Genomic DNA, 14,592 nt, shown 5'->3' with positions numbered 1-14,592 from the left:
TCCATGGAGGAACTAGTGAAAGAACTTCCTGATAGCCACCCCAGGAAGAGTATTACCACTGAGGAATTGTCCCTTAATTCCAACATATCCAAGCCCACAGCACTAACGGGTAAGTTGTTTTGCCTCTGAAAGATATTTCAATAAAGGAAATTAGAGAAATATATTTAACATTGAAGTATCAGAGCATGCTTCCATCTCTGTGAAGTCTGTCTACTGTGATCACACAGTTAGTCAACCGATATTCCAGCAGACTTAATTCTGTATGACGTAAATACAAATTTAAAGGTGACCGGTGACATTTTTTTACATGACAACAATATGGAACCAGCACACACATAATCTGTCATCAGGATATTTAAATATATAATATATAATATATTAATATAAATAGTTACCATAGATATAGAGCTCTGACACCTTCTACCTATGTTTTCCATATCCCGTATGTTTACGAGAAAGCATTAAGGTTCCAGTCTAGTGGGCTTTTTTAGTCATTACTCTTATTTATATTTATCTTTGTGTGTTGTTTTTTTCTTTGTATAGCACTATTTGTATACATTTTTTGTGGGTTATTTTGTTCTTCATAGTCCACCAATTGGACTTTTTGGGCAATCTATTAAATGTTAAGTTTTAACAAATGAATATTTCACTGAACTGTATTTCAGTCATATCTGCACCTAGTTGCATCCTCCATCTTTTCTCTTTGTGTACATTTATACCGGGGTTAACCCCCAAATCAGGAGGTTCTGCAACTTCTGGCTCCATTCCAGTCCCTTCCTTTTTCTTTTCTTTTATCTTCTAAATTATTCTCATGAATTCTGTTTTACTTTTTTGGCATAATCTTTGTGTCCTCTTATGTCTAAAGGTTAATCCAGAAATGGGTTCCTTGTGGTTTCAACTTGTGTAGCGTGGACTTGTTGCATTCTGTTTTGAATTACTCCCGTGTGTGTTTAGAAAGATCTACAAATAATATAGATTTATTCACTAATGGCACAAGTGACATAAACCTTCTTTGAGGATCGAGCAGGGACTAAGTGAAGCTACTGAGTTTTTATCTGTTTATAAATTCTGTTTTGATTGATTTATATTCGATAAAGATGTAAAAGCTGCCTTATTATTGAATATTCTGTGTTTCCTACTTAGACCAACCATGAAGTTCCCTGTAACATAAGATGCATATTTCATGGTTGCTGAAGGTCTATTTCTTTCTATAAATATGCCGGTTTACAGAGATGATAGAGGGGTGGTGGAATCCATAAGGGAATCTGATATTTGATTATTGTAGGAAATGTATTGAGTGAACATTTGGTGAGAGGAGAGTTAATATATTCCTGTGATGACACAAGTGAAAATGTAACAGTCATTGTTACAATATAAATTCTGATTCTTTGACAGGTACCCTGAAAGTGAAAGTAAAGGGCTGTCACAAGATTCTAGAGAATGTACCTGGGAGAGTAAAAGAACCGTCAGTTGTTCTCCCAGGAAAGAGGACACGTCAAAGAAGATTCTCATTAATGAGCCGGATCAGACGAAACAACCGTGTCGGCAGTCAGAAAATCCAAGAGACTGTTGGCTTTTCCAGTACAGTGATTTTTATCTTATAATTCCCATTATGTGTCCAGTGACGCTCAATAACAGAACTCAATATCTGGGGTGTCGAACTTCTGCTCTCCCACTTAGCCACACAAGGAAAATCAACCTGAATAATTATATCTCGGTACTGGGGGGCTGCAGGTCGACCCCCAATTAAAATTTTTTAAAAGTGCAGCGGAATATATAAATGATAATAATAATTACTTTACCACAACTGGGACTTACTCATCATACAATCTCCATCCTCTACTATTACTCACCAAATAGAAAAGGCAGAGGACAAAAATATAATTTTCAACATGTTTTTCGTTACGATGTTCTTGTATAATTTTTTTCACATATCTCCCCTTGTTTATATTCCAACCATAGTACCTGGCCAGCTACACAAATAAAATCAAACTCCTAGAGCTTTGGTTAAAGATAATAACTTTATATTGTCAGCTGTATTGTCACAATGGCCGTGTGTTGATTACATTCTCAATAAGAATTGTTTATAATAAAATACTCTTAGCCTTTTAAGTTGAGTTCCTGAAATTTCCTTACAGACGAGGTCCGTGCTCAACTGAAGATTGACCAGATTCCAGTGGGTTCAACCAGTTGGAAAACTGTGTCTAATCCATCCTGGAATGAGACGTTTAAACTGGAGTTAAATAAGGTATGAATGTCATTAAACTCAAATATATTCACCCTAGAAAGAGACATTTTGACTAAAGTGAAAAATAGAAAATAAAACCCCAGTGATCGTTTCCTGGCTATGCGGAAGCCTGTATTATTGTTTTTATTTTGTGTTCGTAGGAATATTACATTCTTAATCAACATCCATTGGTGGCCCTAGGAAGAATTTATACTAATTCATAAATCTGCATATTCTGTAAAGAGTTGTCTAAGTCAGTTTAACTGGAACTCGTTTTCTAAACCTTTTAGGACCTTAATGTGTCTTTATCCAGTTATGATTTAGAGAGTTATTATACATTGGGTTTGTTTATCTTAATTTAGGAATTATGATTTTTTTTTTTAATAGAATAAGTGATATAGACGATAACTTTTCTTTCCTTTTTTTGTTAATGTGTACATAGTCTCGGGAGTTAGAATTGTCTTTATATTGGCACGATCGGAGATCACTGTGTGCCACAAAGACGCTGAAGTTGGAAGAATTCCTGGTGAACCGGAAGCAGGAACTGTGTCTACAGCTGGAGCCACAGGGCACCCTTTTCATCGAGGTGAGAACCAATCTCAGGCCACTATCAATTTATAGTTATTTACCTATTTAAATGTTTTAATTATACAGAAAACAAAAGGACGATTAATTTATCCAACATATTTCTCTAAATGTAAAAATATAAGAGCGCCAAGAAGTCTATTGACTTAATATTAACTTGTACTGAAGTGTTAATGGAGTTGCAAAATATGTCCACTATAGTCACATCTTGACTTAGCTCAACTTAGTTTTCAATTCACAAAAGTCAGTGTTTAGCGAATAAACCTTTCAATGTACGTCATTACCTACATGACCGCTTATAGTATCTTAAGAAATGTTCTATTTTTGAGATAAAGGACACTATCGAATGCTAAACTGTTTAAGTAAATGAAGGGCTTTGCTTATTGTGATTAGCTGTAAGGAAGAGATTTGAAGCTTATTTTCCATTTGTGCGTCTGTTTATATGTTGGTTTGGCACAATGAGGATATTATCATTTCCTTCCCGCTGTTAACTATTTTGTTTTTTGTTTTGAAATAGGTGACATTTTCCAATGCTTCCATCCAGAAAAGGCCAAAACTTCAGACAATTCAGAAATTCTTCTCCAAAAAACAAGGCAAGTGTTCGTTTAACATGTCTCACATTAAAAACCAAACTGCCCAGGGGCCTTTAAAGGCATCTATGAGACAGAATTGGTTATTATTTGGTTACTGACAAGAGGTGAACCCGTGTACCCCAGTACTAACCCCCTGTGTGATAGAAAACTTGTCAAGCAGTGTGAATGCGCTCAGTAACCAGTGTGGGATTTCACATTTAATTTTCTTACAGGTAGATAGACTGATACATGTTCATCCACTATAACAGCCATAGCGCAGGATGTACATCTTATACCATATGCAGTATACACAGATTACATTACTCATACCTACCTGAAGCTCATTATTTTAATTGGATGCCAGTCCTCTTAACCCCTTGAGGACGCAGGACGGTTCAGGACCGTCAACGGCATTTTTGCGTTGCCGACCGACGACGGTCCTGAACCGTCCTAAATTTAAAATGTACTTACCCGATCGCCGTCGTTCCCCCGGCGGCGATCGGCGGTGCTCCCGGTGTGGGGAGACTGCCTGCAGCCCAGACAGTCTCCCCATGGCGGTTTAGGACCCCTGGGGCCATGTGATCGCCCAACAGGGCGACCACATGGTCACAATAGGTGTCCATGTCTCTGCCTGCAGGGGGACTGTCTGTGCTGACAGGCAGTCTCCCTGCATGTGTAAAATCATAAAAAAAAATAAAGTTATAGTTAATAAAAAAAAATATATTATTATATATGTGTATATATATGATATATAGACATATATTATACCTATATAATATATGTCTATATATCATATATATAATGTCATGCTAAGTGTATTTTTATATTAATATGTACATATATTAATATAAAAATACACTTATAATTAATTTGCACACGTATATATATAATATATATAATAACTATATATATTGTATATATATATTATTATAAAATACGAATAATAAATAATTTAAATTAAATTAAAAAAATTAAAAATAATAATAAAAAATTGAAAAAAAATTATATATCTATACGAAATTTTCTTCTAACTGTATTTTGATATTAATATATATATATTTATATCAAAATACACTTAGAATGAAATTGTATATATATCTATGTATATTTAAATAAATAAAAAGAATGCGAACTATTCATATGTCGATATACAAAATTACATAAATAATTATATAAATATACACGTAGACTTCAAATATATAAATATGCATATATATTTAAATTCTACGTGCGTATTTAGGTAATATTTTTACATAATTAAGTTATTTTATTGATTGCAATTTAAGGGACCTGCCTGCCAACCCAGGCCGAAAGACCAGAGAATTTAATTTGCTATCACTGTATTTTACCCTGTAACGTTCTACGACACCCTAAAACATGTACATGGGGGGTACTGTTTTACTCGGGAGACTTCGCTGAACACAAATATTAGTGATTCAAAACAGTAAAACATATCACAGCGATGATATTGTCAGTGAAAGTGAATTTTTTTGCATTTTTCACACACAAACAGCACTTTTACTGATGATATAATTGTTGTGATACATTTTCCAGTTTAGAAACACTAATATTTGTGTTCAGCAAAGTCTCCTGAGTAGAACAGGACCCCCCATGTACAGGTTTTATAGCGTTTTTGAAAGTTACAGGGTCAAATATATCGGTCAAATATTTTACATTGAAAATGGCCAGGTTGGTTAGGTTGCCTTTGAGAGCGTATGGTAGCCCAGGAATGAGAATTACCCCCATGATGGCATACCATTTGCAAAAGAAGACAACCCAAGGTATTGCAAATGGGGTATGTCCAGTCTTTTTTAGTAACCACTTAGTCACAAACACTGGCCAAAATTAGCGTTCAATTTAGTTTTTTACTTTTTTCACACACAAACAAATATGAACGCTAACTTTGGCCAGTGTTTGCGACTAAGTGGCTACTAAAAAAGTCTGGACATACCCCATATTGAATACCCTGGGTTGTCTACTTTTAAAAAAATATGTACATGTGGGGTGTTATTTAGCAATTTATGACAGATAATAGTGTTACAATGTCACTATTGATACATTTTAAAAATGTATGTTTTGAAACCGCAATATCCTACTTGTACTTATAGCCCTATAACATGCAAAAAAGTAGCAAAAAGCATGTAAACACTGGGTATTAAACTCAGGACAAAATTTTGAATCTATTTAGCAGTTTTTTTCATTCGCTTTTGTAGATGAGTAAAAGATTTTTCACATAAAATTCAAAAAACGTGTATTTTTTTCAATTTTTCATCATATTTTTTCATTTTTTTTAAATTAAATTAGATGAGATTATATAAATAATGGTATGTAAAGAAAGCCCCTTTTGTCCTGAAAAAAACAATATATAATTTGTATGGGAACAGTAAATGAGAGAGCGGAAAATTACAGCTAAACACAAACACCACAAACGTGTCAAAAAGATGCCTGGTCGCAAATGTACAACATCGCAAAAAAAGTCCAGTCCTTAAGGGGTTAAACACTAAACATTGTTGAAATGTATTCATTGTGAGTCATGGTTATTATAATATGGAAATCTTGGCTGAAACAAAGTTCTAGGTTTGGAGATTTTGTTACTTTTTTTTCTTGTTTTTAGAATGCGGTGAACGTAATTAATATATTTACTACTGATCATATACAATACTTATATTTTGTTCTGTGTTACTTTTATAGAAGAGACCTTCCAGCCCACTGCAGAGGAGGATACAGCTATTGACGTCCTTCCGTTGCCAGTATCAGACAGTGAGAGCGTGGTTCCATCCCCGCCAGCTGTCGATACCGATGCAGAAAAAAACATCAAGTCCACATCAGAGGAGGATATAACATCTGACGTTCTTCCATTGCCAGTATCGGACACTGAGAGCGTGGTTCAATCACTGCCTACTGTCGCTAATGATACTGAACAGACCATCCAATCAGCATCTGAGGAGGATATAATATCTGGCAGTCTTCCATTGCCAGTATCGGACACTGAGAGCGTGGTTCCATCACCGCCCGCTGTCGATACCGATAATGAAGAGATTATCCAATCAGCATCTGAGGAGGATATAGTATTCAGTAGTCTTCCATTGCCAGTATCGGACACGGAGAGCATGGTTCCATCACCGCCCGCTATCGATACCGATACTGAAGAAACTATCCATTCAGTATCTGAGGAGGATATAGTATTCAGTAGTCTTCCATTGCCAGTATCGGACACGGAGAGCATGGTTCCATCACCGCCCGCTATCGATACCGATACTGAAGAAACTATCCATTCAGTATCTGAGGAGGATATAGTATTCAGTAGTCTTCCATTGCCAGTATCGGACACGGAGAGCGTGGTTTCATCATCGCCCGCTATCGATACCGATACTGAAGAAACTATCCATTCAGTATCTGAGGAGGATATAATATCTGGCAGTCTTCCATTGCCAGTGTTTAACACTGAGAGCGGGGAGTCATCACCGCTGGCTGTCGCTAACAATACTGAGGAGACTATCCAATCAGCATCTGAGGAGGATATAATATCTGGCAGTCTTCCATTGCCAGTATTTGACACTGAGAGCGTGGAGTCATCACCGCCCACTGACAATACTGATTCACAAGAGACCAGCCAATCGGTGTCAGAGGATGGAGCTATTGACCTTCTTCCATTGCCAGTGTTTAACACTGGGAGCCAAGAGTCATCATGGTCAATTAGGTATTTTCACATATTCATCTTTCTCATCAATGCTGTTAAAACGGCTACACATTTACCATAAACTCCTTATTTGCTCCCCTTTACCACCCTTCACTCCATTTTATTTATATAATAAGCTTGACTTTTATTAAAGTTATTCTTTATGTACACAAAAACTTGCGTGTGAGAGTAAGATGGGTGAGGTTAAGGCAGTAAACATTTTTTTCTGCCCAATTCCCAGCATGCTTATCATTAACATTGTCTACAGTTTGTTTGTAACAAGTAAGCTTACCATAGCAAAATATTTTTATAGAAAGTTTATGAATTACATTTTCTCTGACGGGACTTGAAAGTTCTTCCCAGCAGAATGTGGAATTCGCCTGTTACCAGAGTGAAAAACAGTAATTAATCACGGCAGATCCTTCGTGATTCCATCTATAATTAATCAATTGATTTCACACAATACATAATCATCGTGTCCTATAAAACATGGCAATCTACGACCCTAGTGATAGATATTCCAGGGGAATCCCTATAACATTGCACTGGATGTTACAGAATTTTCCACTAAGACACTCTGACTATAAAGATATGATGATATCAGATCTAAAAGGTGCCATCTAAATAAATACCATTTTCTTCATTCTTAAAGCGTTTCTCCTGTAGTAACATCGGACACTGAATCTGAACCAGAAGAGTCTCCTGTTGCATATCATACATCTTTTTGCAGCGATCAGCCAGGACATCATATTAGGATCCCAGAGAGTCTGTATCGGGTAAAGATATATAACGTTTTCTAACTTGCTTATTTTGTTTTTTGTTCCGCTTTAGCACAAACTTCATTATTGATGAACATGAAATAATTGCAAGCTCTGTGTAGAATGTTTTCTATAAAATCATGGGCATATTTAAACTCTGGGTTTAGTACATAGATTGGATCCTCAATTGTTTTATTACTACAAGCGCTAATGGAACGTTGTTATTAATAATGTTTAACTTTATTTTACAGGATTCTGGAGCAGGCCAAGATTATTCTAGGGACTACACTTCAAACCACGTGCCATGTGATACACCTCAGCATGATGGTAGAGTGTCCAATCAGGAAAACAGTGTCCTTCAATATCCGCAACAGTATGAGGACCCACGGTATGATAACTCATACTGTGTGTTATAGGAGCATGTTGTTTTTGGGTATTTGTTTTTTCATCAGGATGGGAGCTATATGAGTAATTATAAATTTGAGAAAAAATGTTCTTTTCTTTGCAGCATTCAGCGAGGAGTTCAACTGAGCCTCGAGGATTTCCAATGTCTCTCTGTGCTGGGCAGAGGACACTTTGGAAAGGTGGGTTTCGGGTAAATTCCAATTCTAGTGAGAAATAAAAGGTGTCTAAACAAATGTTCTCTAACAAATATATATACATTTTAATTCAGGTTCTACTTGTTGACCACAAACGTACAAACACCTTGTTCGCCCTAAAAGTCCAGAAAAAACTAAAGATAATTGCATCTGATTCTATCGACTGGTCAGTGAATGGAGAATACTTAAAATGGAAATATTTCGGATGGTAGTCCTATTTGTTGTTCGCAAAAGTGATTAATTTAGTTATTCCCTTTTTATTTTCAAGTCTTAAATATGAGAAGAACATCTTTCAGACCATAAGCCGCATACGACACCCATTCCTTGTGAATTTGTTCGCAAGTTTCCAGACTGAAGATCTTGTCTGCTTTGTGATGGAATATGCCGCTGGTGGAGACCTAATGTCAACTCTTAATAACAACATGGCAGCTTTTACAGAAAGCAGAGCTATGTAAGTATAGTTTGGGGATTATAATCACCCAGCTAGAACTCCAAACAAAAGTTAAGTTGGACTACAAGTTCAGTGAAGCCTAGACAGACACAAGACAATACAGGAAATATGTCTGAGCATAGAGGTTGGTGCAATTAAACTGTCCAATGGTACAAAAACTTTCCTTCCCCAAGATAAAACAGACTTATTCTATTTTCTACAGGTTTTATGCGGCCTGTTGTGTGCTCGGCCTCGAATTTTTACATCAGAACAAGATTGCTCACAGGTAAGTGTACAGGAAAATCTAAAGATGGACATACAGTTATATTGTCCCCAGAAATGTTCTGTCGTATTTACTGTACTGCCATTAAAATATTGTCTGTGGTTTAATTAATTAGTAATATTATTATGTTAACTTTATCATAAATTAGATAAGTCCTTAAATCTAACCATTTATTTATTCTAAATAAGAAAACCCTGTAATCCAAGTACCCTTTAGTGATATGTAATTAATAATAAAAACTCAAATTTTATATTTTAATCTAGAGATATTAAATTGCGGAATATCGTTGTAGACAAGGACGGTTACGCCAAAATTACCGACTTTGGTCTTAGCAAACAAGGTAAAAATAATGATATATTTAGCTGAAGTAATTTATCACAAAGTTACAGAATTTAACATTAGCCACAGACAAATAACATCCAACTGCAGACCGAAATAAAAGTATACATGAAACACAAAGCAATGAAATAAAATACTGATGTAAAATGAAATAAGGGGCCATTGTACGAATTCACATCCAGTGAGAGGTTCGGGAGATGTTGGAACACTAGTCAGAGTAGATGCTGGAACACGATACAGATTCGTAAAAACCATGGAAACATTTGTACGAAATTTCACAGAGAATCTGCAGCTACAACACACTAACCCCTTGCAGCAATATTCTAATATCAATTAGAAACAAATTACATGAAATTAATAAAAAATAATATACTGTATATCAGCAAAATAAACCAACATCTATCTGTGTATTTACCGATGTACATTTATACTTTCTCTATTTACGAGGGATGGGATTCCTCGATAGAACCAACTCTTTCTGTGGCACACTGGAATACATGGCGCCGGAAATATTTGAGAGAAATCCGTACACAAGATCTGTTGATTGGTGGAGTCTGGGCGTAGTAATTTATGTCATGCTGTGTGGAAGGGTAGGTATAGCATATTTTTTAACAATTTGTAAGATTCCTTCTTTGGAAACCAAAATCCCTTGTGTGATGTCATCCAGTCCATTGATGAAACTGATAGTATTTCAAACTATAGACTGGTCAAGGTTAAAGGGACAAGCTGAGCACCATAACCACTTCAGCTCATTATAGTGCTTATCTAAATATCATAACCCAATACCTCCCTCTCCAATTTATTTAAACTGATTTTATCTCTTTAATACTTTCTCAATTTCTTAATATTTTATTTATTGTTTCTGCTTTGGAAAGCCATTTACATTAGAGACTTTACCCACTGTAGATCCCAGGCCAGCCCTGCACAGTGGGTGCTCTCTTTGTCACAGTTTGAGAAGACCGTGTGCCCTCTCTGTGTGGGCCATTTATACAGAGCAGATTATGGGCTCTCAGGAGTGTGAGTGCTATAAACGCTATTGCCATCTTGACACAGTGTATAATGGTTTACATCAATACGTTATTTTTTCATGACTCTCATTGCAGTATATATTATTCAGTGATTTTTATTGTATGTGTGTGACAATGTCTAGCAGAATGATAAATTAATAAATTAGTGAATAATTAATTTGTCACAACATTTAACTTCTGCATCTTACAATGTGCATCTAAAATGCTTTTTTTTTTTCTACTAGTTTCCCTTTACAGGTAAAGACAGAGAGAGAGAGATATCGTATAAGGTTGTTAACACCGAACCTGACTATCCGGAGTTCCTGTCTGTAGAAGCGTTTTCAATAATAAAAAGTGTAAGTTGCCAACGTGTGTTTACTGCTTTCTGATTTTGACATATTGAGTAAGCGGAGGTCAGAATTTCCAATCACTGTTGATGAATGGATTGCTGACGAGCTGCCTTGGGAAGTCTGAGAGCTGTTAGATTAGTAGTTATGTCTGTTAGGAGATAAGCAGATGGTGATGTTATAGCTCTTGGAAGCTCCAGGATTAAAGATTCCTCATGGAGCTCTGCTTCTAAACAGTACAGCTCGCATGACTTTAATGATGTATGACATCACAGCTCAGCGTCTTACATCATACAACCTATCACCTTGTTTGAACTCTGACAGACGTTAGAAAGTGACATATAAGGTATACTGAAAGGGTCAAGGCATTGGGGAGGTTTGGAAGGATTTTACAAGAAGTAAATCATATTGTTTCCTTTTTTATATGAAGAATTTTACTCTTATCAATTATGCACATTGCTCCATAGAACAGACACGTTTCATTCTGTGGGACGATCGATGCGTGCCCCTGCCTGTTCCGTTCTGTTGTAGCTGCTAACACTGTGTGTGAATGTGGGCTTGGACAGCTTGAGTGGTAAGGCTCTGAAAACAAAGCTGGTCCTCTGTAAATACTGTGTGATTGGCAGTAACAGAATAGAACAAGCAGTCACAAATACATTGGTCTAAAAGAAGTTAAACTTATATTTGGGGAATTAAATAAATACAAGCAGTTAGCATGACTTGTGCCATCGATCAGGGCAGAGCAATGTCTGGGCACCAAACATGATGCCATTGTGACATGGTGCCTACTGTGTATGGAGCTCTGCAGTAAATGTTCTGCCTGAGCTGATAAAGGCAGATTTTACAGGACCTGCAAGAAAATGCCTTTAATTCTCAGATTTTTAGGTTAAATAACATTTTCCTTTCTCCTCCCCCCTTTGCAGTTTATGAATAAAAATTCCAGAACCCGTCTAGGAGCCAGGATTGGTGCCAGTGCTGTCAAGAAACATCCTTTTTTCAAAGTATGTCCATGTTGTATAAATTCCATCTATGGATGTGTAGAGATAATGGTCATTATTCTAAATTATTAGTTTACTGGTTTATATCGTGGCACACCTGATTTATTTTTCTTCAATCTTTTTTATTTTTTAACAGGGAGTAGACTGGAGTGCGTTACTTTCTAAGAATATCATAAATCAGTTTGTACCATCCATTGCCGGACCAGAGGACGTCAGTCATTTCGACAGAGCTTTTACAACACTGGACCCCATTCTAACACCACCGGAAGAATCACCTTTAGAAGACCAAGACCTGTTCCAAGATTTCGACTGGGTGGCCGATTGGATTTGAACATTGAGGCAGAAAAGGATGGACTCGGCGGGAGTAAACATATTAACATTTATTTATTCTGTCATTATTTATTCTAATAAAAACTTGATTACTATTTTCATTGATGTAGTGTATATGTGTGGAAAATGTGTCCAACAGAAGAGCGACTGTTTTATAGAACTAAAGAGAGAAAAGAGGTGGATAGAAAGGATAGAAAAAAAAAATCGGCAGATGGTAAAAGGCAACATACCTTTTTGGAAAGGATGTTTGTAAGTGTCTCATACATTGTGCATTGGGTAATGTGCATTGGGCGAGTAGTTTTATGTCTTAGATCTCCAAGTTTCCAGGACTAAGAGTCTTTTTAGGGTTCATTTTCAAATAAAGTATGAATTGCTATAGGATTTATGCCCACAAACATCACACGCAGTCCTGCTAGGGTCATTCTGTATTTAGTTAAGTTATTATGTTTTTTACTAGTTCAAGGTGTGTGACTGTGTAGATAACTTACATTTTTATTGGCGCGGGTGTATTTAGCACAAGTTTACAATGTTCAGGTACCAGTTTGACAGTTTGACCTACTTTTGCTGGCCAGAGCTTGAATCTGAGTCAGCGCTCAGAGCTAATCAATGCACTATAATCCCCACTGCCTGCCCATTCTTGGTCTTCGGCTGAAGATGGACCAGCTTTTGGAAGAGGTAGCATGGAGAGCGCTGACGTCAGAGGACAAGACTGGTTGGAACATGCCTGGTTGAGTGGTCCATTTAGAAGGACTTTGTAACCTATCTAATATGATAAAATCATTAAATAGGAATAATGCAGCACAAGCATTGGGATTTTAATGGTAGAAAGCTAGCCCTTGCATGTAAAATGTCACCCCTGGGATTTGATCTTTCTTTAAGTTTAAAAGAGAGAAGATGGTTTAAGGAGTGGGATTATGATTCCATCATTTAATGATTCTGGTTGTTTTCAAGTTAAATTAGTTTCTGTTTTCAAGAATGTTAAGGCTGTGTTAACCTACTGTTTAGCTAGCTATTGCTGTTAAGAAATACATTCTCATTTCTCAGATGATCCAGTGTTGTCAAACAATGCCGTGAATACCATCATTGAAATAGGTGTCCTTAAAAATGAAAGAAATCCTTTAAGACCAAATTGAATTTGAAATAATAAAAAAATAAAAGTATCCCAAACTCACATAAAATAAGATCCCGTTAGCTTGGTGGTTGGTTTCAAAAACAAACTAACAGCAAGTTACCGTTACAGAGCTAACATGAGAATTCAAAGTGGATTTCACATTTAAAGGGACACTATAGGCACCCAGACCACTCAATCTCATGCAGTGGTCTTGGTGTAGTGTCCCCGTCCCACTTACCTCTGCAATGTGAAACAGTTTTAAAGAAACCGCAACATTTACATTGCAGGGTTAAGACTGCCTCTATTATTTCTGCAGTTTCACAAAGTTTGACTCCATAAAACATGCTGTCCTCATACTTTGCACTGAAGCATTGCTTTTTTCATATGGGCATTGATTAATGTGTGCACATGCGCATTAGATCCCGCCTACTAAAGTGTCCGTTTGAGGCCAAAAGAAACCTTCCTATTTTTTGCACAGTCTGTTTAATTTAGAATGTGTCTCCTGCTCTGTTAATATCCTGCTGAAGCCTGCAGTGTGGAGATAAGAATCAAATACTTCTAAAGTAAACACACTGTGAGCACATCTTTTCAAATGATATTTATTTTAGATCGATTTGTTTCCATAACAGTAACAATAATATCATATGAATAAATATGTAAATAACATACAAAAAAAAAAAATAAACCTGCAAACTGCCTAAACCTGCAAACTGAACGGTCGCATGGCAGAAAAGCTTCCAATGCCAAAGCAGATTTTCAGGAAATACTCAGATTTGATGTCTAAAAAGATGCCGGGATACGCTACCCACGTTGGGGGCACCCTGGTGAATCTCCTGACACCGGACACAAGTATTTCCCACAAGCATGAACCAAAGAGGACCACTGCGGCCTGCGGTGGATGGGGCCGGGGGAGGCGGACGCTCTCCTCACCTCTACATGGGAGGCACTGAGCCAATGACCGCCCGCTCCCCCCCTCAGGAGCGGTGGGGATGATCCCGGTCCAACCCCGCCAGACAGAATGGCCACGGCAGACACAGATAGCAGAGATAGCAGAGCCTCTCAAGCAACCCCCAGCCATACAGGCCATACAGGCCATACAGGCCCACACAATGGCAGACGCCACGAGAGACCACAACAGCTGTGGAGGGGGGACCGACATTTTGACAAGGCTGGACGCAACCTTCGACACCTTTTGGGCAAAACTGGCACACAGAGAGTGGCAGGTTAACAAACCAACAAACTTACCCAGAGAAAGACCCACACATGCTGTCCACAGCCGCACTGACCCCCATTCTAAGGCAATCACAAGATGGCGCCAAAGACGGAG

General features: G+C 37.2%; 1 protein-coding gene across 1 annotated transcript; it reads left to right on the top strand.

Moving 5' to 3' along the window:
• The first annotated feature begins 3 nt into the window (after positions 1-3).
• On the top strand, positions 4-12,178 carry LOC134610541 (serine/threonine-protein kinase N2-like). Its single transcript, XM_063453504.1, has 17 exons — positions 4-109; positions 1,396-1,581; positions 2,139-2,248; positions 2,670-2,813; positions 3,330-3,405; positions 6,076-7,084; positions 7,716-7,839; positions 8,073-8,209; positions 8,330-8,405; positions 8,495-8,586; positions 8,689-8,871; positions 9,074-9,136; positions 9,397-9,473; positions 9,920-10,062; positions 10,725-10,835; positions 11,750-11,827; positions 11,961-12,178. Exons 1-17 carry the CDS (start codon positions 4-6, stop codon positions 12,153-12,155), a joined length of 2,910 nt encoding a protein of 969 aa, XP_063309574.1. The 3' UTR covers positions 12,156-12,178.
• Positions 12,179-14,592: the final 2,414 nt, after the last annotated feature.

The sequence above is a fragment of the Pelobates fuscus genome, chromosome 5 (genome assembly GCF_036172605.1).
Source record: "Pelobates fuscus isolate aPelFus1 chromosome 5, aPelFus1.pri, whole genome shotgun sequence".
Lineage (NCBI taxonomy): Eukaryota > Metazoa > Chordata > Amphibia > Anura > Pelobatidae > Pelobates > Pelobates fuscus.
Note: the sequence above shows the minus strand (reverse complement) of the source record. Positions and strands in the feature narration are given on the sequence as shown.